Below are 24126 nucleotides of genomic sequence, written 5' to 3'. Positions count from 1 at the left end.
ATTTAATGCAAGAACCTATCATTGGCCTTATTTAGAGGTAAACATACAGCATCAATTCTCTGTGGTGCATAATAGCTCTTCTATGACCTGGCTCAAAGCAAATTCCAGGCTCTAATGATATTTGTGATCTGGCTGGAAATAAGGATGCCTCCTTGCTTTTGGATTTAGCTTAAAGTGCTGTTTTCAAGTGGCTGAGAAATTAATGTGATAAGGACCTGCTTTGAGTTGGCAGTTTGCTCTGAGACAAGTTGTAACAGTCCAGGCAGAGCTGGACAGACACATATTTCCTCGCAATTAAAAGAGAAGCATTTTAGCCCAGAAAAATAAAGAAATGCTGTCATTTTATATGAAAGATATTAATTTCAGACAATATCAACTGAATCTTAATTGAGCGGATACCATTAAGCAGGTGTTCATAACTGATGACATTCCTCTGTGGTTTTGTTTGTTTTCTGATTGGCAATGAAGAAAGATTTCTGTACCTGACTTTTTCCACTTGAGATTCTTGGTGAAATGACTTCTTATTGAAGCTGGGAGGCAGTCACTCTGGATTTTTTGAAAATGAGTGACCATAAGAATTGAATTGCACTAGAGAAAGAGAAAGGATAATAATTGATTACTTCAGAGAAAGTTGCCTTAGAATGAGAAGTGTAAAATGAATCCTGGGGCAGTTGTGTAACCATGTGTGCTCCTTCCTTGGGGTTTTAACTGGCTGATGCCTACACAGGGTGTGGAAATTTCAATGTATCTGAACCATGTCGTCTTTAGGAAACAGTCCACAACCTGTGATTTAGTCCTTTATCCACAGGGGTCGCTTAGTGTGAGATACAGATGGAAGATGCAGTTTCAAGCCTGCTTTCTTTGTACCTTACTCAGCTAGGGATATGGATCCTAGGCTGCTCAGGTTCATCTTCCAATTTGTTGGTGTCTCCTTCTGCCGAGCTTAAGTCAGGCTTGTGCCACTTTAGCTGAAGGTATCTTTCCATCAAGTCAGCCCCCACGTTGAAGACCAGAGCCAGCCAGGCCAAGCCAAAAACAATCCATATCGCAGTTAGGCTCCTGTACACAGGGATATAGTGCTTGTTGGGGTTCGTGCCTGAAAAATCCAGGAAAATTTGTATATTTATCTTGGCAGCTTTGGTCTGCTAAACATACATACTCATACACTCTCTCCACTCTTTGCAAAAGTGTATATGTTAATGAGTTTGTGTGATCCATCAGCAGATAGATTTTTTTTTTCATGCCAACTCTCAGGTTAAGCTTAGCACAGTTAGCATGAAATCCCTGAAGCTGAGACTATATAATAAAAATAGCCATATCTAGTATTAACTAGGGATGCTCAAAGTCAATGGTTCCTAGCCAACAACAAAGGAAAAAAGTCTTGGAAATTAAATGTTGAATCTGTATTAACCGTATGTTACTCAAGAGGCACACAGGGGATCTCAGATGATTTAGACAGCTACAATTTAGTGAATCAGTGATTGCTTTCTGGAGACTAATATTACCTCAGTACTGGGATTCACAATCACTTGGATAATATGGTAAATGTAGCCATTTTAATTAAGTGGTTATGAGAATCTTAATCCCTCGTTTGATATTTCCACAGCATGAGCAACCAGTGCAGCTGATACAGTCATGAAACTCCACAGTGCCAGATTCAGCATGGGATTCTTTTTTGTCTCCTTTTGGGACAGAGTTATGACCTCTAGGAGAGAAGAGCTAGTAGTTGTGAATAAGAAACTCTAGTGATTTTAACAAATAAAAACATTAGACATAATCTGTTAAGATTATGCGTTTGTTCAAATAAGTGTGTGGAAAAATGTGTCTCATGTGTCTCTACCATTATGTTCTCAATCTAGAGGTCTAAAGGCTATGTAATGTCAGTGGGTTTGTTTTCTTTCAGAGGCATCCTGTGGTTGTCAGTAATCTTCTCCCCATTTTAAGTATTGATTATTTAATATTTGATATGATTTGTTGTTGGGAATGGTAGGCACTTGCTAAAACAAAACAGCGTTAGGAGAGTGTGGTTCAAAGGCTTAATACTGAAAAAGGAATTTTATTTCTATTCCACCTTTCACTCTTGGTAACATTTGTACCAGCCTGGACACAGCCACTGTTGAATGAGTGCTCAGTGGCATGTGTGAAATAAGTTGCGTGACTATTTGGTTGGCTGTCAAGAGAAAAATGCTCATGTCCTGTAAAACTCATTGTTACCAGTCTGGCTGAGCTCACTCTTGACCAGATCTATAGTGGAATGGATATCTATGCTCCCTGTATTTAGTTTTATACTACAGTTATGAATTTCAACAAAGCTCAATCCAGTTCATGCTCTTTTTTACCTACTACATAGTCCCCAAATCCAATTGTGCTCAGGGTGATGAAAGTGAAGTAAAAGCCTTCTCCGTAGCTCCAGCCTTCTACATAACTGAAGACTAATGGTGGGAACACCAGGAAAAGCAAGGTGCCAGTGGTTAGGAAGATGGCCACTGCCAGTGTTTGAACCACCTGAAAGAGAAGAGGAAGATGGTAGCTAAAGAGCATGGAGCAGATGTCTTGTCAAAATAGCTATGTCTGTTTTTACTCTTGAATCACAAACCCACCCCAGCTGGGAGTGATGGCAAAAAAAAGAAGGATAAGCCAATGCTTCCATGTACTGCAGGTTGAGCTCACTGCTTACTCTGCACATAGATATTGTACCTAAGCATGAAAAAAAAATCTTAAAATTAGGAAAAAAAGGAGGAGTTTTTAAAAGCTTTTTGCAATGAGTTTTCAAGAATGCTCCAGTCATTTTTCAGACTTACACAATGGCCATTGTAATGAAATACTCATTTTACAATTTAAATTCAAGTAGAGATGCTCTTGTAGTCAACTAGCTCTTGTCTTTGAGGAAAATCACCACATACTGCTTAAGTCATGAAGCAAAGATGGGCAAGAACAAAATAGGGTTCTTTTCACTATGACTGCTTCCAAATATTTATAAAGTGGCTGGCAAGAGCTCAGCCAGAAATATGTATACTGAAATGAACAATTTTGCTTTTTTCAGAGCAAACAAGCAGATACAGCTCCAAAGCTTTGTCTTATCATAGGAGTTCTGTCAGAAAAGTCAGCTCAGGAGTGAAAAGGGAAAGAAAAAAGATCACATCCCTAGCTCTTATCAGAAATCTGAGGAACGATGCAGCTATACTAGCATGAAAATCCCTCTGGTGGTAGAGCTGCATGTGTTTGGGTAACAGGCAGAGGTTATGCCGCTAAATAATTTCTTGCTTATATAATCCAAGTATGCATTTGACGGTACCTTTATAGCTTTCCCACTGTAGATAAAGAATGTAGTGACCCAAGAGACTTTACAAATGTAAAAGAAAAAAATTGTGCCAGAACTCTGAAATGTTTCAACATATCTCACATATCTAATCTCCCTTTTCACTAACTGAAGGGTTTAATTCACTGAACCTTTTCTCAGAAACATGCACTAACTTTGTAATAAATGACATTCATGTATTTTCCATTATCTGTGCTTTTCTTACTAAAAAATGTCTGGACTAGTTCAACGACTCACCAATAAACTGTAAGTAAGGAGAAGTATTTGCATTTTAAGAAAAGAAAGGAAGGAAGTGCTCAGTTGCTGGCACAAACAGGAAATTTAAGTCCAGCCAGATCACTAGGCCAATAAAAATAAGTTGCCTTTGCACAGTGTAGAGCTAAACTCTGGATAGATGCTGGCATAGGCTGGAGAATAAGAGCTTGATTTGGCAATGTGTGTATACGCACGTATTCTGCCAAGGTCACCAGGTCTATGGTTTTGCTGAGTAAGGTTTTAAAAAGGCAAATCTAGGGCCCCTCAAGCAAAAGCCTATAGCTTTAAAGCTATCGTAGGTAGATTAAGTGTATCAAGTTTCTGATAGAGAGGGCCATGTAACTGCTGTAGTTCACAAAGGAAACCTAAGCTAGCAGCAGCAGCAACTATCTGAGAAAAGGACTTTAACTAGTTTTAAAATAGTGAAATCAAATGGTAAATTGACACTGTACCTGGGCACGCCCTGGCTTTTGCACCCATCTTTCCAGGGTAAGCAGATGAGCATTGAGAGCTTTCCCCAGCTGATTGAGGAAGGCCAGGTTGAGGGGCACTCCAAACAAGGCATAAAACACACAGAAGATCTGCCCTGCCACTGTGCTGGGGGACAGGTTACCATAACCTGGAAAAAAAGGAGAAAACAGCTGAAAACATGAAAAGGCTCTACAGGCAAGCTGCAGGCATCATGGAATGTTCATAAGCTTGGAACCTCAACTACATTAATCTTCAGGAACCTGTGGATCTAGGATTTTCTGCAATTAAATCTGTCTGCAAATTGCCATTGCTTATGATGAAGCCTTTTGCGTTCACTACTACTAGCTGAAAATGAAACATGAAAAGTATTACTCTTTCAGGTACTATTGTAACTTTCTATAGCTCTCTGATTTTGTGATGAGTGCGACTCAGTACTTCAAAGCAACCCAAAGATGTGTCCATGTACAAAATGATCTTGCATGTACCAAGCAGGCACTCAGCTTTTTTTGGGAGTATAAAATGCTGTATAGAGAAAAATAACAGGCATAACTGGAAACCAATAGAAAACCATAACCCACAGTAATTGATTGTCTTGCAGGTGTATTCTGTCCACTAATTACACATTTCCAGGAGCTTTACAGGACAGTTGGAGGAAACACTAGTTTTTAAGGAAAGAGAGAACCTCACCTATAGTGGTGACAACAGTTCCTGCAAAAAAGAAGGAGTTGCTGAAGTCCCAGTTACTGGGATTTGTAGAGTTTCCTTCTGGGTTGACCCCTTTTTCCCATGCTTCCATGAGGACCTGAAGCGGAAAAGGTCAAAGGAGCAAAGATGAGGAAGAATGTCAGAAGTAGAGATAAGTAAATACTGTTTTCCATCTTGAGCAAGCAGAGTGATAAACAGTGTAGATAACAGGACAGACTTGGACTAAAAAGAACTTCTGCTGACATGGCAAACTTGGAAATAGAGCTGGTCAGGGACTTGAACTCTTGCTACAGGACAAATGGTCATTAAAGTATGATAGGTTCCACAGCTAGATGAAATCTAAGGGGAAGAGGGTGGACGATTCCCCAAAGTGATCAAACTGGGAAAAAAATTAAAGTTGTGCCATAAAAAATAATGTGGTTGCTCTTCTCTCCTTCTGTAATCTAGTAATCTTGTTCAAGTTTTTAATTTAGGCATGTGTAAATGTATAGTTGTGTCTGTGGGCAGGGGCATGAGGAACATGCTCATTTCTGTTTCCTCCATGTAAGTACTTGTGATGATGAATTACTATTTTTGGCTATGACTTCCATATAATTTTCAGTGAATATGAGGCTTCTTCTAGTCTGGAAGATTAACTAATAAAATATTTTCTGCTATTCCAGGCAGCTCTTACCAGACCAAAACTACGGTGTGCCAAAAATTAGTGTTTGTACATCAAATATCCTTAATAAATATTGTCTCAACTTCCTTAATAAATATTGTGTCCCTTTGCTGTCCCCAAGGATTTGTCTGTGGGAGATTGGTTTCCCTCTGCTCAGTGGCTGGCATTTTAAGAATCCCCTTGTTTGTCACACACCTTACAAAAGCTAAGTCACAGCCTTTGTAATTTTGCAAAATGCCTGAAGGAATTACTTGTTCATCTCTTCAAAAGACTTTGTATGATGCGAGACTTGAACAGGAGTCAATAGCAACCCCAGCTGTAGCTGGTACCAGGAGCATGAGACCCAAGAAGATACTCTTTCTTGATTCAAATGTTAGCCACTCCCAGAAAAATTGCTTTTCTAGTGAACATAACTACTACAAAGTATCTGATTTTGGACAGGTTCTGCAATATTAGCTGATTTGTACTGGTGGACTGAGTATCCTAAGTATAGTAGCTAATTTGATTCCTTCAGTAAAAAATCCTGTAGCATTTTTTAAATTTATCAGAGGGCTGCTGGACATCATCATGTGTGACCTCATGACTGAAGTGTCAGCAGAGCTTATTTTCAATATGACAAAGAATTTTGCATTATCCATAAAAAGCCTTTTCTTAGAATGAGAAGAATTCAACATCAGATTTTCTAGAATTACTTATTTCATTTACTGCTTAGAAGAAACACACAGAAGCTACTGTGGTGTGAGTATTTTGAAATAATCACAGGTTTAATTTATTTCTGTAAGGAACATTTGACAGTTCTATGTATTTCAAGAGTTCTATGCACAAGAGTTCACAGGAGTTACATTCACATCATGAGAGCCAATACAGAAGAGTAAGGCAACTTTAAATGTTGAATCTTTTAGACACAGTCTGACAAGGCCAGATTTCTTGGTGTAATTGATGCTGTTAAATACAATCCCGTGAAAGAACCCTGTGAATGAAATGGCATCCTGGTGCCCAACAAACAGGTTCCTGTGGGAGAGTTATAATGGCTCCAGGCTCCTTTCATCTACAGCTCAGGTAAGAGTTATGGCAGTTATGTCTTTGGGAGAGAAGTCATCAGTATGTAAAAGCAATGTGCTGTAATTTACAGTAAGAATATGAAACCTACATTAAGCTATAGTAGGGTGTGGAGAGAATAAAAACTGCCTGCTGTTTTGGCTCCTGTCCCCCTGCCAATGCACATTGCAGCCAACTGTGGTCATAGACAAGAATTTTGTCCTTTTGGTCTGTATTTATGTCACGTCCTTTGAAACTGAAAAAGTATGGACATGATCAAAACACAGACTCTTCACTCTATGCATCTGCTTCTCAGTTATGCTGTCAGACTGGCATAATTTCCTGACCAAAGTATGCCTACCAGAGATGGATTAGATAAAAGAGTTTGGATTTGCACTTTCCCAAAGCTCCAGGCTGCTCACGTTATGAGCTGCAGCTCAGAACCATCCCCCAGCTAGGCAGTTTTAGCTATGCAGAACCAATGCAATTTATTGACATGGAATTATAAGAATTTGTTTCATGCATGATAGAGTCAAAAGTTAAAGAATTGTAAGTGGTAACTCGTTATAAGTGAAAATAGATATGCCAAGAAAAATCTGTGTTGAATCTCACATTGCAGGATTTAGGTTTAAAGAATTAAGGCATTAAGACAAGTCATCTTATACTTGTTAGCTGAATAGACTGAATCTAGGGACTGTGTCTCATTGCAGTCTAACTACTATGACTTTTCAGACTGGAACTTGTGACATGATGAACAGGCCTCCTTAACCACATGCAGAGACACAACTGCTTCCCTGCATTCAAGATTTAATGTGGGAAGACCAGTGTTCTCTAATATTAATAAGAGTTAGACAAATTTGTTAGCAGGTCTTTTGAGCAACATATGGGTCAGAGAGTACCTGCACTTACATATACCTTGAGGACTGCAAAGTCTCAGTACTCTGAAGCTTGGTGCATTGTAGATGATTTGGTGCCCTCAGCCGGTTTTGTCTGGAACAGCTTACAAGTGAAATTGTGTTTAATTCAGCAGAGACACAGCAGCAAAATGCGATTCTCTGAGTGGCACAGCAGTGGACCTAAGAAAAGTCCACTGGAGTCAGACAAAGAAGAATCTAGATACGTGTGACCTCCTCTAATGTTTTGAGGGTAGTGAAGATTTACATAAACCTTTCAATCCCATGAAGTATCACAGTTAGGTTTAGAATGAGAATCAGGGTTTTCACCTCTGCAATCACTATCAGAGAGATAAGGTAAGGACAGGTAATATCATCAAGTCATGAAGATGAAAAAAATAGACATGTTTTTAGGCATGTAAGTTCTTGAAAGCTCTAGTCATTTTCTGGCACATGTCCAAGTTTCCACAAGTAATATATCACAGTATTAGTAATCAGAACATTGGCTTTATAGATGTAAAGGTTCAGGCACCTTTTCTACCATTTCTAATTTGAACTTCACTGTTCTCTTAAATCCATATATGAAGTCTGGGCTTTTTGTTGATCAAAATCCTATACCTTCATGGAAGTCCTGTGACTCGGGCAGTACAAATTGTTTTGAGTTTTTATCAGTTTTAATAACATGATAGAAAGAGTTCAAAGTGTTTAGGCACCCAGCTTTGCAACTAGGTATGTTTTGAGCACAAAGAAACTCAAGGATTCAAGTGTTCAAAGTTCAAGGATTTCTGTCTAGTTCATGCACTACTATTATGAGAATATATCTATAATACCAGGAAAGGTCTAGTAATTTACCTCCAGCCGGTTTTGAGGAAAAGATTAAAATGTAATTGAAGTTGTCATTAACTGACAACCCATATAGAACAAAAGCCCTTTATCTCTTATAAGTGATAGATAACACAGCTTGTGATGGCTGACTTTATCTTTTATTTAGGCTTGGAAGTGCAGGACTGCCTTCAAAGGTAGTAGACAATTTCACAGAATCACAAGCTTGGAAGAGATGTCCAAGATCATTGAGTCCAACTCAGCCCTAGCACCTCAACTAGACCATGGCACCATGTGCCACATCGAGTCTCTTTTTAAACACATCCAGAGAAGGTGACTCCACCACCTCCCCAGGCAAACTATTCCAATACTTTATCACCCTTTCTATAAAAAACTTTTTCCTAATACCCAACCTATGTTTCCTTTGGCCAGCTTAAGACTGTGTCCTCTGGTTCTGTCAGTTGTTGCCTGCACATTGTTGTTTTTGGTACGAAAGGGGAGAATTTGCACAGGTTTGGACTGGAGAACCTTGGAAGGGCAACCTACTTCTTTAGGTTTGATTCTTATTTTTTGTTACCATGCATAACTCCCAGTAATATTTAATGAGGGAGAAGAGAACCATAAAGTTGAAATTATTGCAATGTAGCACAAGTGCATCACTAGATGCACTTATATTTTGGGAGTTCATGACTGTGGAAAGAAACAAGTTCTGTAGATCAAGATAAGGAAGTATATGAATGCGCTTGAGTTATTTATAAAGTTAGATATTTAATATCATGGACAGCAGATCGGTTTATATCATGCTAGGCTACTTGGCCCCGATAGTATAATTTCTTCTAATGAAAATAATGCTTGAGCCAAAATAATGGGAACCCTTTCCTCTTACCTGTACAAACTGCTCCAGGGCTTGTCTGTCCAAGCATGTGTAATTCTGCAGGAACTTGAGCTTTTCCAGCTGGAACTGGTCCCGAAAATGTGTTTCTGCCTGCTTCTCCAGCAGCTGGAACACCATAGCACCCAGGAGGAGGTAAAAGAGGTACCCCAATACCAGCAGTGGCGTCCAGCTGATCTGCCGGCTGTGCATGGTGAGGAGGGGCATGCTGCTGATCTGCCCTTGCCAGTCCCTGCTCAGCACTTCATAGGTTACTGTTCCAAGATGTGACCTACCCAAAACACCAGGAATCACACACCCATGTTCCCAGCTACTGCCCTGGAGAGTTTTTCAAAAAAACATCAGGGTATCAGGGCTTACAAAATGAGACTAACAGAGAAATTTTATCCCTCCACATCTATTCTCTATCCAAAATAAAGGGTGAACATTTATAGCCTAATAAGGCTGTGAATCATAGTGTCTTTCTTCTATTAGCTTTTATCCAAAGATCTCAATCAAATGAATAAAGCCCTCTGAGGATGGTATTAGTTTCCAGTCTGGGAAGCTGAATCAAAACTGTGGTTATATGACTTACCCCAGGTCATATGAATATAGAGCCACAGATAAACTCTTAAAATCTTGATAAGTAGAGCCTTATTCTAAACACTAGACTTCTCTACAACAAAATGCTCTAAACTCTCTAATTACAGTGGACTCCCCAGAAAGAAAAGTATGGAGCTGAATAAGTGGAAAAGTCAATAGCTGCCGTCTGTACCATACCAACATTGCTGGGATCAGTAAAACCAGCATGGTGAAGCTTATAAACATCCTGAATTCAACTTGGTCACACAAAAGAACCTCTTTCTTTTCTAATCCTAATAAGATCAGTCCTCTCACTGCCTCGCTTACTGCTCCTGAACCCTGTTAGATGACTCCACCCTTCAGTCCACACAGTTAGAGAATAGACCACTCGTGCCTACTGCCTTCAGTCTCTGTATTGCCCTTTTAATCCAAATACTAAAGGGGGAAGGAGGGCTTATGGTTAATCATTAGCTAAAAAAAAAGTATCAGTTTCACTCATGGGAGCCTTAATAATTATCATGCACTGGAAATGAGCTGGGCTTGCATTTTTTTCTGTAGGAAGAGCTTTATGGCAAGTGTCATCTGTCACACTGCTTCTGAAAGAAAACAAACACAGACACACACACACACACACACACATGAAGATGGCCAGGTGGCTAGGGCTGCAATTTTGTTATTATACTCCCTTACTGTGAAAATATTCTGGATAGAGATATCCCTACTTTGCTTAGCATTCATATGGTTTTACTCCTATCTTCAAACAAGAGGCAGTGCTCATAGAAAAAGACTGAAAAAATTATTTCATCCATACCTGTATCTGAGAGTATCCCTGGACTTGCCATTTGTACTGTGCTCGTAATCTGGAGCCAGCCATCATCCAGAGGAGGATGGCTGACCACCAGCAGAAGGCAAGTTACCACTCTAAGAAGTGAAAACTGTTGTGGATAATTCCCAGGAGACCATCCTGGACTTTGTCTGGGACTGCTTCTGTCAGTGTGAGTAGGGAAACAGATTTCAATAGGGAAGTGCAATGTGTAAGGACTCAGAGCCTTGGTGGTCTGGTGTTTCTTTTCAGTTGAAAAAGTGAAACATTTGGGAGTTAGAAGTTATAGTAGCAGTGATATTACTGAGCGCTGCAACAACATTATGAAGCAAAATGATCTGAATCAGCTGAGAATCCAGCTTATTATTACTGATGGAAGGCCTTTCCTCGTTCAGTGCTAAGGATGACATCTACTTAACACAGTATTTAACAAGAACATCGCTCTTGTGTCCGACTTCCATAACTAAAAGGTGCAGCTTTTTATTCCATTCCCAGAGCAATGATATGGGTAGACAAGCCTGGGGTATTGCACTAGCAGGGCTGTCTCTGGTGGGAGCTCCAGGTGTTGGTTGTGTTGTTGTTGGTAGGACCCATGCCTACCAGGCCAAGAGAATGCCAACCTACTGGTTTTCTGGAATGGATGCAAACCATGGAATTGTGCACAGCTGTGCTGGGACAAATTTTCTCAGTTTAAGTACATTTCACAATTAAGGGTATGAAACTATATGATATAAATGAACAAATACAGCACATAATCCGATTTTTTGTCCCCTTCTGTTCTTTCAGTTCAGATCAACAAAGCATGCCAGCTGACAAAGTTGGCAGTATAAATTATGCCTTAAGAAAAAAGTCCACTCAGACTTGCTTTTGGGATCTTAATTTTCTAAGGTTTTGCAAACTGAGTCACTAACATCATCAAAGTATGCTTATTTCTATAATATAGTACTTCCTACTGGTTAGGTTCTTTCCCCCTCTAGTGTCAGGCTGTAATATGGGAACCAGTTAAAGCCAGAATCTGTGCAGCAGCCCAGAAATGATGCCTTACCACAGGAAAAAAGAAAGCCCAATATATACATTTCGAAGTAAACTGAAGACTTATGGGTTTTGTGTGAGTTCTGAATCTGGAAGAGGGAGTTCAGCACGGCTTACCACATCAGAAATTGAATTTGGCTTCCACGTAAAAAGACATCAGTGTGCTGAAACAATACTAGCAAATCACTTTTTATGATAAGATGACAAAGCACACTCTCTAGTCTTAACTTCTCTTGTTGCTTTTCTAATGCTCTTCTGGTTACAAAATAAACAAAACCCGAGTTCAAAAACTTTAGGAATAAAAAATGCAGAATGCAAGAACTTTTTAATAGCAACTGAACGTGGAAATAGACTGTTCTTCTAAGGTCCTGCTTTTCAGTGCTCCCTGCCAATGTAAGGGTGCATCTGGTCTCAAAACTAGGGAATGACTTCTCACAAAATATATTTTGAATCCAGGATTGGGCACAATCTCCTTGATTATTCCTTCACTTGTCTTTCTTCCTCAGTGTGACTGACCCAATAGAATGCAGCTTTTCCCATAGAAAATCTGAGCCACTCTGGAAAGGACAGATATCAAAATGACATCCTGGTTTACAATATACATAATAATCACTTTTCGTGTATTACTTGGAACAAATAAAAGGATTCAGTGTTCTCCAAATGCTTTACCTGTTGTTCTTACAGCCCCTAATATATCTTGAACATGGATAGATGTGAAATAAAAGATAGGCCAAAAAAATAAGTTACATGATTTGCTCACTTTCCATACTGGCTTTCAAAAGCCAGAAAAAAATACCACTGTGATCAGAAGTATAATTTACATCAACACAAATAAGCTGTTTCTAAATTAAGTAATTAAATAAGTTGAAAGATATCTTGACTGATCCTGTTATTATGAAACTTCTGATGGAGAATGATTTTTGGACTAGTTTTTCTGGTAGAAATGTCTCTGTATAGAACTAGTTGACAAAGTGGATGCAAAGATCTGGGGATTCACTCTTTTGCATGCTAAGCATTTCAGCCAGAACAGTTTCTACAAGGAAATACCGAATTATTTTAATTAGTTTTGCTCCTTGAATGACTTTTAAAATCTGCACCGCAGAGAAGAATTAAGGAAATTATTTTTAGAACCATATTAAATATAAATAAGAGAATAATTGAATTTATTCAGTTTACTTTGCTTGTCTTATAGATGGGATTTCAAAGCAAACATTGCAGGAAGTGAAAATATTAAGAAAAAAAATTAGAAAAATATTGTTTAACATTGACTAAAGCAACAATAAAAGTGATTCATATGAAATAACATAAAGCCAGCACTTTGATTGTTGTGGTTATTAAAAATTCACTGTGAAAAGACAAACACATTCTATACAGAACTACCAAATATGCTATATGTAACAAGGCATTTCCAGATGTTCATCTTCTTGTCATCCATATTCAGCAGCTGAATGTTTGCAGCAACATTTATAAGATCTTAACATTTTATTATGTTGAAGTGATCTCAGTTTATACTAATGACATAAAATACTTGCATCCCATGATTGATTAAACCAGGTAAGAATATATACATTAGATACTTACACTGTTACACATGTGAACCTCATAACTACTCTTCAAAGCTTCTTTCTTTAAAAATCACAGGAGTGACAGAGGGAGATTGAGTTAGGGCATGTCCGTCTTCCAAGAAAGAGAAACTCAACATAAGGTTATGCCATTTTCTTCTTGGAGCTCTCTGGAAAGCTGCAGTGGCCAGGAAGTAGTGAAATGCCCCAGCCAAAACCTGGTTTGCTCACAGGTTTCACTAATGCAGGTCCAGACTGTGTACAGAACCCTGGCAGATTCAACATAAATGAGAACAGACCCTTGGCCTTTATTATAATCTGGGTCATATCCTGACTCCCCAGAAGATACAGTGCTGTAACACAGCAGAGGACATGCATCTTCTTCTGAATTTAACTATATAGAAGATTGGAAATGTGTTGAAATAAAAGATGAGATGATCCACAATGCCTGGCATCAATTAATCCCAGAAATATCTGTATGGAATCTAGCACTCTAGAGCTACTTCCTCAAGAAATCCCCACCAAAAAAAGAAAAAAAGATATTTGGATTCATTCTGGTTGCAGATAATAAATAAATTCTATTTACCATATGAACATTGAACCAAACCCAACTACATATCATGTGAATTGACTGAAGTGAGATGGGCATGAGGAATGCCATGCTTAGCAATGCTGTTTTACAGGTGGCCTAGAGAGGATTCAAAACCAGGATAAATGTGGGCCCCTGGTTGTTTCTTCAATGTAGTAAATGCTTGGGTTATTTCAAATTAATCTTAAAGTTATATGACGAGAGATTATTAAAAGAAGGAATTTTGCTTGTCTGTGGCCAAAAAAAATTTCTTGAAGAAAAAATGCTTTCAGAAAGCCACACAGACTTTAGAGAAGGGATTCGGAAGCCCTCTAGCACCTGAGGAAAGGCAATCAAAAGCTGGAGCCAGGCTTTGACAGTGTGGCTTGTGCAAGGAAGAGAGATAATGACAAAAAGAAAAGATCTGGCTGGACATGTGTGAAAACCTTTTTGTCACGATGACAGTCAAACATTAGAATTAATTGCTTAGAAATGTCATGTGGTCTCCATTCTTGGAGGTTTTCAAGACCACATTGAACAAAATCCTCAGTAGCTTCGTCTGATCTTGTAGCTCATGCTTTCTTGAGGAAGAGGTGGGATTAAAGACCTGCTGAGATAATTTCCACCTGAATTTTCCTGTGAACCCAAGATACAATTTTTTGAAGAGAGGAATAGTTTTTTTTAAAAAAGAGAATGATTTATGTCTTATGACTATTATTTACTGAATGAGCAATCTTTTTTTCCCACATGATCCTATGAAAATTATCAAAATATGCAAGAAAGACTTTCTATTTTTTTGTATGGTTTTATATATTTATATGGTTTTCTATTACTGGATGCACTTTTGTCCAAGATCTTATGTGCCTGGTATAATCTTAATCTTAGACCATTTCGCCAGTCAGGTACTACTTTGTTGACAGTGATTGAATTTCACACCAAATTTACAATAGAGCAAAAAAAGGCTAGAGAATTTTGAAGCAGAAGAGTAAGGAATTCTTTTCTCTCTGTGAGTGAGATGTGTGGGAAACTGAGAACAGAACACTGAATCATCAAGTAGTAGCAGCATCACTTATGAAGATAGCACTGAGATCTTTCTTTTAACCAGCTACTTAAAGCCATTGGAAATGCTTCAATGTCAAAAGGAAGGAGATGTTCGACCAGTGATTCCCTTTAAGCCACCTTCAAATAAATTCACCACAATGGGTATTTCACTGGAAACAAAAAAAGGTGGTTACTTGACCCAGCAACATTTTGGAACCTGTGGCTCTTCTCCAGCTAGCAGTGTTGAATGGAAGAAGGGATGTGGCCCACTCTCCTCAACAAAGCTGTATGAACAATAATACAGTGCATATTTAATACAGTGTTTATATATAAAAGAGTGAGAAGAAGAAAAATAATGACAGACATAAAAATTCTGGAAGAAGGACATTTTAATATAATCTCCCACAAAGCAGACATATAAAAGGGAGAAGGCTTGTGGATTTTTAAAATTCTCAAAGCAAGAGTAGATCTGACTTTTATCTCAGTTTGTACATACTAAATTCTACTAAAGCTTACCAATTTGTATGGTATCAGTGTTGACTTTTACAGAAAATTAAAATGCAAAAAAAGGTACAACTTTAATATTTTTGAACTGATTGCATATTAATTGTTAATTTGACAAACATTTTCTGTAGGTTTGAACACAGCAATTCACCATGTACTTCTGTATAATTATGAATTTGACAAAGAATTAAGCATCAGCATGTACATAAAGAAATATACATCCTCAATAATATGTGACTTCTGCCAATATATTGTTTTATTTTTATATGACCAACCCATACACTTCTAAATGCATGACTATAAGATTATCACTAGCATGAAAAGTGACAGCTTCAATATGATAGTATGTATATCTCAGAGAAATAGATTGTACTTTGCATTGCATTTTTGATTTTAATTTGATGTATAAAACAAATTGTTCCATAAGTGGATATTATGCAATAAAATAGAACCAAGTCAATAGTGAAATTACATTGCATATAAGACATAAATGCATTTAAGTTTTCACATCTCATTGGTGTTTCAGAAGTATTGGCTTTGTTCTGTTTAAAGCCTGTTTAGTGTAGTTGTTTCTTCTAAAACCTGTATATTCTGGGATGGTATGCATTTTGCACAACATTTAATCCATTCTGCACAACATTTAGTCCATTCAAATAAAAACAGCTGGGAAATTTTGAGCTCTATAATTACTTTCTAAAATGCATTTGGTTTCATATTACAATGCAATCTCAATATTCAAATAATCTGATATGAAAATTGTTATTCCTTGAGGGAGAAAAAATCTCAAATGAAATTTTATGGAATTTTATGACACAGATAACTACTGTTATTGAATGAATATCTCTTGATGTTCAATAGGTATAATTAAGAAAGCCTTATGTGAATCAATGCAAAAAACCCCTACCAGCAGTAATAAGCCTTTCCCAGATTAAAGATGTATAAGAGCATTAATACATTAGATAATTTTAACATTTAGAAGTGTTTGATGAATTCTCATAAACAAACATGTTTGGCAAACTCCTGATTAGCTATTTCAGTTTTGTTAATCTTAATGCAAGGTGAAGATACTGAGTGCAAATACTCAAATATCTATTGTCAGAGAAATGGATATATGCCATTACCAATTAAACCTGTACATGTGAAGTACGTACTTGTACCTGTTTCTAAACAGAAGAGGAAGGGAAAGAATAAAGGTCTCTCACTGTCTCTAAAAGGAAATAGTGGACCATGACAAGAATTTCATTTGTTCCCCAAGCCTGAAAGGAGATAAAGAAATATATTAGACTACATTTCAAGTTGCATTGTCAGTTTTAAAACAAACTTCAGAAGAAAGAAAAAAATATCCTTTCTTTTAAATCTTTTAAGACACAAAAATCATTCATCTACTCTTCTGTATTTTCATTTCTCTACTCCAACACTGAACATGGCATCAAAAGCATGTTTGCCAAGTAGCCCTTTTCTAAAAAGCTTTCCAGTGTAGTTATTACAGCACTCTCACAATCCCAGCAAGACCCTGTGAATGTACCTGCTTTAATTCTGCTCTGTTTAGAAAGCAAATGGTAATAAAACCACAGTCCCTGAGGTAATCTTTACTGAGACCTCTCATTCCCACCCCTGCATTACTGTCACTAAGGAAATTGAGAATTCCCATGCTTTCCATTTATGAAACTTATTTTCCACTCTGTTGGCTTCTGCACACATTATTTTCCCCCACCTCTAATGTATAGTAGAGCCCCCAGCTTGCTTCTAAGATACTAATACAACAGTTTGAAAAGGTCAGGATCAATAAAGGAAAGAGCAGTAAGGATGTTGACAGTTTTTAAGCCCAGCAGACTTTGGCTTGGCTGACCCTATGCTTCCTCATGTTTCCTGCAGGGCACTGTGTGTGTAACAGCCATGCAGAGAGCAAATACATTTGCATGCAAATGTAGAAAGGATTGTTGAACATCTCAGTTGAAGAGACTTTGGTAAGGAAGCAACAGAGCACTGAAGTGGGACTCAGCACACTTACATTCTTTGTGAAAGTGTCTGACTCAGCTTAATGGCTCTGGGCAAATAATTTCTCTTTGGTTTTTCATATGTTTGAAATTTCTTGAGGAAAAATTATATGACTGATGACACAGTGTTTTTCCCCCAAAGTTTGAAGTGAGACTACATTCTTCTTCTACTCTTCCTCTCTACCTAACTCTACATCTGAGAGTTTTATTTTGTGGGGGTGGGAATGGGGACATCATAGCCCCCATCCCCATCCCCTAAAAGAAAACCCTCTAGTTCTCCTCCTTTTTCTTGCTAAATTAGAATTTACAAACTTTATTTACTCAATGGTTCATGCTATCAGTGGCTCCATCCCTTAAATCTGGAAGGTTTTGCCTTTCCTTACAAGGAAGAAAAGCCTTTTTTTATCTGCTAGGTTGGCTCCAAATCCTTCTCAGAACTTGCTGCTGAGCGGTCTCTTGTCTGTGACACATCAGGTCCCTACACATTTGCTGAACTGATATAGCCTCTTTAAATTTTTATTCTCCTGCTCATACTTAGCAATTTGTTGAGTCATCCAGCCCTGCAGTGCCAGGAAGATCAAATGATACTCCATTTCTTTTTCATCTACTTAGGGCAGCTTATCATGTCTGAAATTCAGAATAATTTAAAAAGTGTTGACTGTCCTTTGTTCCACAAGAACACCTTTTACGACTTGGGGTCTAAATGGCTGTCAATGTTGATAATGTCTAGTCCCTTCTGAAACTGATGGATGATGCCAGGTGATAGCCAGTGGCTGAAAACAATCAGGATGGAAAAGGCATTGGAGAGAAACATTCTTGATATGGTGATTTAGGAGATGATTATAGGATAAGATGTGCTCTTGTTAATTACATTACTCTACATGGCACATTAAGTTAGATTTGGGCCTTCTGAAGACCTGAAATATTTGTTGTAATATCTCTGACCTTCTTTTGATGAGCTGCCTATAAATCCAGTTTAATTTCATTTGCAAAAGAAACCTGACCACAGCTTTTCTAAATAAAGACAAAAGGGATCCCAAAGCCTAAGCGTGCTAAGTGTTTGCTTTGGATGAGTGTAGGGACACTGTTTTTTCAGCTAGTGTGTGTTTACCTGACAGTTTTCTGATAAGCAGTGTGATACCAAAGCCCCACTTTGTGACAGTGCTAACACCATCTGCCAGGTGCACATAGCTTGTTGAAAAATGCTGTCGTCAGCACTGAAGTGCTGATGGAAAGTTATTGCTTCAGTAACCACTAACATGCTCATATTCTGTCTAATTGGTTGCTGCCACTAAAAACTATTATTCAGGGGAAAAAAACCCACAGGTCATTTTTCTTTGTCATAATAAACTTTAGGTTACCTTGCAGTGCCACTGTTCTTCTTCCTGCCAATTTTACTTATCTACACTCTAGAGTGAACTTTATTACCTTCCTATGATTGCTCTTGGTACCTGATTTGATGACAAATACTCATAGAAATTTTCATTAGACCTTGACATAGTGAAGACCTGTTAAAGATATTCTCTTTTCCAGGCACAGTGGGCCAGTCAGCCTCCTGAGGCAGGGGTACAGTGCAATCATTTGAGTTATCTTTATTTGGTTTCAACTCTTACAGCTAAATTTGTACCACATGAAAACCAGAACACATAGTTTAAAGAAAATCTATAGAGAAAAATTTGGATCATCAAGGAACCACATTCAAATGCATTTGCTTAAGGGTAAATAATATACTATGCAGGTTGCACAGCCATGCATGCCCCGGACATTTACTGATGGTGGCTTAGTAAAACAGAGAGTCTTCATAATTTTTCACTGCAGCATTGAGCCACTTAAGAAATATATGTGAAGAACTCAAGAGTTTAGAAAGGATGAGAATATAATGTAATATGACTGAAGCCAGAATCAGTTTTCACTTGCATCAGTGTAATGTGGACTAAAGCTATTTTGACTTCAAAATGCTGTACTGGATATTTTGGTTTGGCTTTCTATTTTTTGGCAGGATTTACCTTTCTTCTGGAGGATGTTCTGTCTTGCTTTAATGAAAGCTAGGATGTCAGCATCAGCCTGGCTGTCTCCAGTCAGAGGAATAGATGTACTTGAACTTGGTGGGGTCCTGAAATAAAAAAGTACACTTGTGAACTCAAGGGAGTAAGAAGGTTAATTTTTCTGTCTCCTCTTTTTTTACCATAAAGGATTTTATTCTTTAGATGCATTGTTGGATATGGCACAGTTTAACAGAGAATTGATCTCAGGACTACTTAATGGTCTTATGTAGGTTTCTAAGATTTGTCATCATCTCTTTAGTATGGGAAGGCTACTTGTTTATCAGCTATAAACCTCTCACAAAGGGTTAAAAATATTGTAGTGCTGAGTCAAAGAATTACCAAGTGGAAAAGCTTAATGTAGTGAGTTTACCAAGGAAATGATGGATGCGACTATGCCATGTGTTTGCTTGCTTCAGGCTGTTACAAATCTGAACAGATCAATAGAATTTTTGCCTACTGTGGGGGAATTAAGTTTTCATACATACACAGAAGTAAACAATCACGTGGTACTCAGGACATTATTGTATTTGCAGGGAAATGCCCCGACAAAGGAATGATGCGTCTGGCTCCATGTTCTCAGAAGGCTAATTTATTACTTTATTATACTATATTATATTAAAGAATACTATACTAAAATATACTAAAGAATACAAAAAAAGATACTTACTGAATGTTAAAAAGATAGCAATGAAAACTTGTGACTCTTTCCAGAGTCTTAACACAGCTTGGCCCCAATTGGCCAATGAATCAAAACAACTCACCCTGGAGACCAATGAAACAATCATCTGTGGGGAAACAATCTCCAAACATATTCCTCGTGAGCAAAACACAGGAGAAGCAAATGAGATAAGAATTGTTTTCCTTTTCTCTGAGGCTTCTCAGCTTCCCAGGAGAAAAATCCTGGGCAAAGGAATTTTTTCAGAGAATGTGAATGTCACAGGACATCTCCTGACTGACCAAATCCTTTGTGCTGCTGAATCTCCAGGCCCAGCTGAACTCATGTACCTATGCTGCTAAATCATTGACTTATGACTGTTATTGACAGATCCTCTGATGGTGTAAGATGATGTAATACAATGAAGCTGTTCTAATCAGCTGAGAAAGCTGAGAATTTCCAGCTGCATCTTGAACCTTATTTGAAGATTGAACACTAATTGGGAGATGAGAAATACAGCAACAAAAATTACAATACAGAAGGACAAGGGGAACTGAAGGGAAAAACTTTTTTTTTTTTTACATATTGTACCTCTGTAATTGTAGTTATTTCACTGTTCCATACTGACTGCAGCAGTAGGTGGTTTCTATGACTGACATATGCAGCAGTGTAATATCCTTGTCTTTGTGCTATTAAGTTCTCAGTTGCTGAATCAGTGAACCAAAATGGAAAAACAAAGAAGAAATTACTCTGAACTTAAAACTCCCCTATTTTAATGTAATTTACAAGGTGATCACAGAACACCAATAAGGGACTATTCTTGATTGATTTTCATTTACTTAGCAGCAATACAAAAAATAAAAATTCCACAGTATATTGAGAAGGTACTCTCTAAATTCCATTTTAGCTTCTATTTTTCTTCTGCTTTTCTTAAACCCAAATGCAATTTAAAACATTAGGTTTTGGGGGATGACATTTTCCACTATTTTTTTCTGCTCTAGAAACAGATTGTTTTGGAAAATGAAAGAAAAAACCCTTGTGCTTTCTTCTTACTAATGCAGTAGGAAAAACAGTAACTTGACCATATTTTCCTAAGGGCATTGATAGCCAGAACTGTTGAGCACAATAAGAATATAACTTCTGGAAGCAGAGTGACTTCGCATAATGTTTCAGTGGGAGAACAGAACGTGGAAATAAACACACCAGAAAAAATAGAGAGGCTCAAAACCCTAGTAGTTTCTGTTAACCTGATAAGCTAATTTTCACAAAGCAGTTCCTCTTTTGAGAAAACATGACACATAACCTTTGCCAAGCCTGAAACTGTTGCCATTTTAACAGAATCATTTGTGGGAGGGAGATTAAAAATATTTTAAAGACAAAATCACAAGTATGAAAAAATCTCTGCCTAGTTCCTGCATTCTACAATTCTTCAATACATACACACTCTGATTTCTCTTATTTTCAAGTGTTTTTATTTACTGTTTCAGAATCCTTTTCTCTGAGAAGGCTGGGAAGGCACAGTCATGAATAGTCATGAATATTCAAAAGTTTATAGAGGAAAAAGCTTCAGGCCAAACACGAAACCACCTTTGTAATACTGATGATGCAGCAGATTGGTGTAAAGATATGTGGCAGCCTGCAGTTGGTTTGGAAGTTAGAGGAAAATCTGCAATTTGTAAATTTTTTTATTTTTATATTTCAAGGAGATTGTTTTTGAATAGATGGATGGAGGATTGTGAAGGCATTATATTATTTTGTACTTTGCTCTTTCCTCTGAGTAGCCAAGTTCTTACCTTGTTTTTAAAGTTGGGCTACCAGAAGTGACTGAATTGTTTTTCACAGCTGAATCTTCAGTAGGGCTGTCTCTACTGGTGTCTGGAAAACTGAAGGAGAAATGAAGAAATGAAGGAAAAAGAAGGAAATAATATAGGCCTTGTGTAGGCAATATTAATACATACAGTAATTAACTACAAAGAAGATGTTTTTCAAAATTTTAAAAATCTATATAAAACACTTGTTTAGTGAAAGAAGATTTTCAGTTTAATCCATATGATGATTATGTTTTTGTAGAGAATGTGGCTATGAAAGAATGACAAATACCTTCACAAAAAATGTACTTTTAGTATTTGCCTTCTAAGCCTGACTTGTAAAGCACTTTGATATATCTGATGTACAGTTTGTAGTGGTATATTTAGTTCTTAAATTGAGTATTAGCCAAGTGAGGCCCTTGCTAATTTTCTATTCCTTCTTCAGTCAGGCAAAATTGTTACCAAAATCAGCAAGAGACTGAGTAAAAACTCAGTGAGACTTTGGGATGGGGCTTGTTGATGATAGCCAAATATATTGCAAACAGCTGCTGTGCATCCCTGCCTCTGCAAATATCATTATCAAGGAAGCTCACTGTTGGGGAGGCAGTTTTCCAGCACTGGATATCTAGGGACTCTCTGCTTTTCCTGGGGGTTGCACATACCACCAGATCTGGTGCCAATCTTAGAGCGGAAAAAGTAAATTACTCAGTGTAAGGATTTTTCCAGTAGATGGCAGGATTGGCAAGTTCTTGCTTTTCTAAGTCTGCAATAGTTTGTTCATTGTTGGCTGATGAATTGATATTTCTGGCAGAGAACTTGAAAAGGGAAAGAAATTTATTACTAAAATTTTACTGTATTACACTGTGCCAGGTTCAGTTTAGCAGAAGATATTGTGCCCAGGAGTATAAGTCATTTTCAGCTGAACAGCTCCAGGTCTGCTGAATGATTCTCTTTAACTCCTCAACTCCCACACCATTCACACCTGCCTAATTCAACTAAAGCAATATCTTATTTAATGTCAATAATATTCTGTACTTTTATTACATCCACATATTACAAGAGCTAGAAAGGATGTGTGATGTTATTACCTACTATGCGGTTCAACAATATCTGGGAACCTTATATCATCATTCTGCTTTAGGATTTCCTGAATATTTTTTCCACTGATTTGGCAGTTCTTAAAAATGAAGTGATTTAGTGTTTTAAATTCAGTTTTCTAAAAGGCCTCTGTGTCTGTGCCCTGAGATACTGAGGCATCCAAGTCACATAACCAAGGTTTAATAAATTGCTACACATCAGCTGAACCATAGCAACCATCCCTGACTCTATTCTTAGCCTACAACAAACATAATATGACTTAATGTGATTCTTTTTTATTGCTTTCTTTTTATTAAAATAAGCATCTTTGCTTTCTCTTTGCCATGCACAAAATGTATAATTTTACAAATTCTGTGAGTCACATGAAGTATTTTAAAGTTGCAGTAGTTTACCTATTTGAATTACTTCTTTTTTCCATTGTAAAAAAAAATTTTTCCAAAATTGTTAAATCCCCATTTGAAAGGAATTTGGATTTAGACTGATTTAAAAAAAAAACTCCATATATACTAACTAAGGTGTGGCATGGTTAGAACTCTAGGGATGTTGCTTTCTAGTACATTCCTGGACCCAAGGACAATATGGCAAAACTTGCCTCAGAGTGCTCTGGGAGAATTTGGCACCCATGGAAAGCAATATTAAAAAACCCACTTAGACTGAGCGAGATGATGCCCAAAATCAGGAAATTAATGTTCCTGCACTTAGAGATGGACCTTTATCTCCTATCCTGTGCCTGTGGTGTTGCAAGCAGACATTTTTATTGTGGGATGCAAACTGTTCTCCTGCAAGTTAAGGAAGTTCATAAGGAAGCTTGTAACTATTTTTTTAAATGATCCAAAGTTCTGCTTCCATGTAAGAGGTTAACAATTAGTATGCTAATCAAACAAATGGGTCCAGCAGTTTGGCACAACTCAAATCCATCTCTTATATCCTAGAGATTTCTCTAATTCCTAGGCTAGAGGGATGGTCTGTATGGGGATAACTTGCATCCTTCCTACTGAAGCTCTGATACTGACATTGCAAGTTGAATCATAAGGGGACAAATGAGTGTAATTCTGCTGTGTAGTGGTTTGTACGTTCAGATGCAACTTGTTCCTAGCCTGTTCTTAGAAGTGAGGACACTCTTTATCCATCTCAGTGTTAGATGCTGTTTTAGTAATGCAAATAAATTGAGAAATGTTCTAGTAATGCTTTAAATTTAATGGAAAGTCATTATGCTACCATGAGGTGGAGGTAATAGTACCCCTCTCTGTGTGACCAGCATGAAGGACTGGACATCTCAGGAGGCTCCAACAAAGCCAAACAAAACCATGCCTGACACCCTTTAGTGTGATGAAAGTCTTCTTCAAGCAAGGGGTTGATCCAGAGATATCTAGAGA

At 37.6% G+C, this 24126-nt stretch overlaps 2 protein-coding genes across 2 annotated transcripts in view; both read right to left on the bottom strand.

The window, feature by feature from the left end:
• Nucleotides 1-872: 872 nt before the first annotated feature.
• LOC102033649 (potassium channel subfamily K member 16) lies at nt 873-9263 on the bottom strand. Its single transcript, XM_005416209.1, has 5 exons — nt 9051-9263; nt 4733-4847; nt 4027-4193; nt 2340-2505; nt 873-1096 (listed from the first exon to the last, which is right to left on the bottom strand). The coding sequence occupies exons 1-5, from the start codon at nt 9261-9263 to the stop codon at nt 873-875; spliced, it is 885 nt and encodes a 294-aa protein (XP_005416266.1).
• A 7091-nt stretch (nt 9264-16354) lies between these two features.
• KIF6 (kinesin family member 6) overlaps nt 16355-24126 on the bottom strand; it is a 150188-nt gene continuing 142416 nt past the window's right edge. The window contains 3 exon segments of the mRNA XM_031060423.1: nt 16355-16403; nt 19151-19257; nt 21638-21727. Of these exon segments, the coding sequence (XP_030916283.1) occupies nt 16387-16403; nt 19151-19257; nt 21638-21727 (214 nt within the window). The 3' untranslated portion in view covers nt 16355-16386.

The sequence above is a fragment of the Geospiza fortis genome, unplaced genomic scaffold (genome assembly GCF_000277835.1).
Source record: "Geospiza fortis unplaced genomic scaffold, GeoFor_1.0 scaffold41, whole genome shotgun sequence".
In the NCBI taxonomy this organism is placed as follows: Eukaryota; Metazoa; Chordata; class Aves; order Passeriformes; family Thraupidae; genus Geospiza; species Geospiza fortis.
This window is presented reverse-complemented; position numbering and strand designations above follow the sequence as displayed.

What these genes read in the sequence shown, in the direction of transcription:
- LOC102033649 (XM_005416209.1), bottom strand. Translation starts at nt 9,263, where the DNA reads ATGCCCCTCCTCACCATGCACAGCCGGCAGATCAGCTGGACGCCACTG. An exon ending in CCCTGGAGCAGTTTGTACAG is followed by an intron (nt 4,848 to 9,050) that starts GTAAGAGGAAAG and finishes TTTCCGCTTCAG; the next exon opens with GTCCTCATGGAAGCATGGGA. An exon ending in AAAAGCCAGGGCGTGCCCAG is followed by an intron (nt 2,506 to 4,026) that starts GTACAGTGTCAA and finishes CTTCTCTTTCAG; the next exon opens with GTGGTTCAAACACTGGCAGT.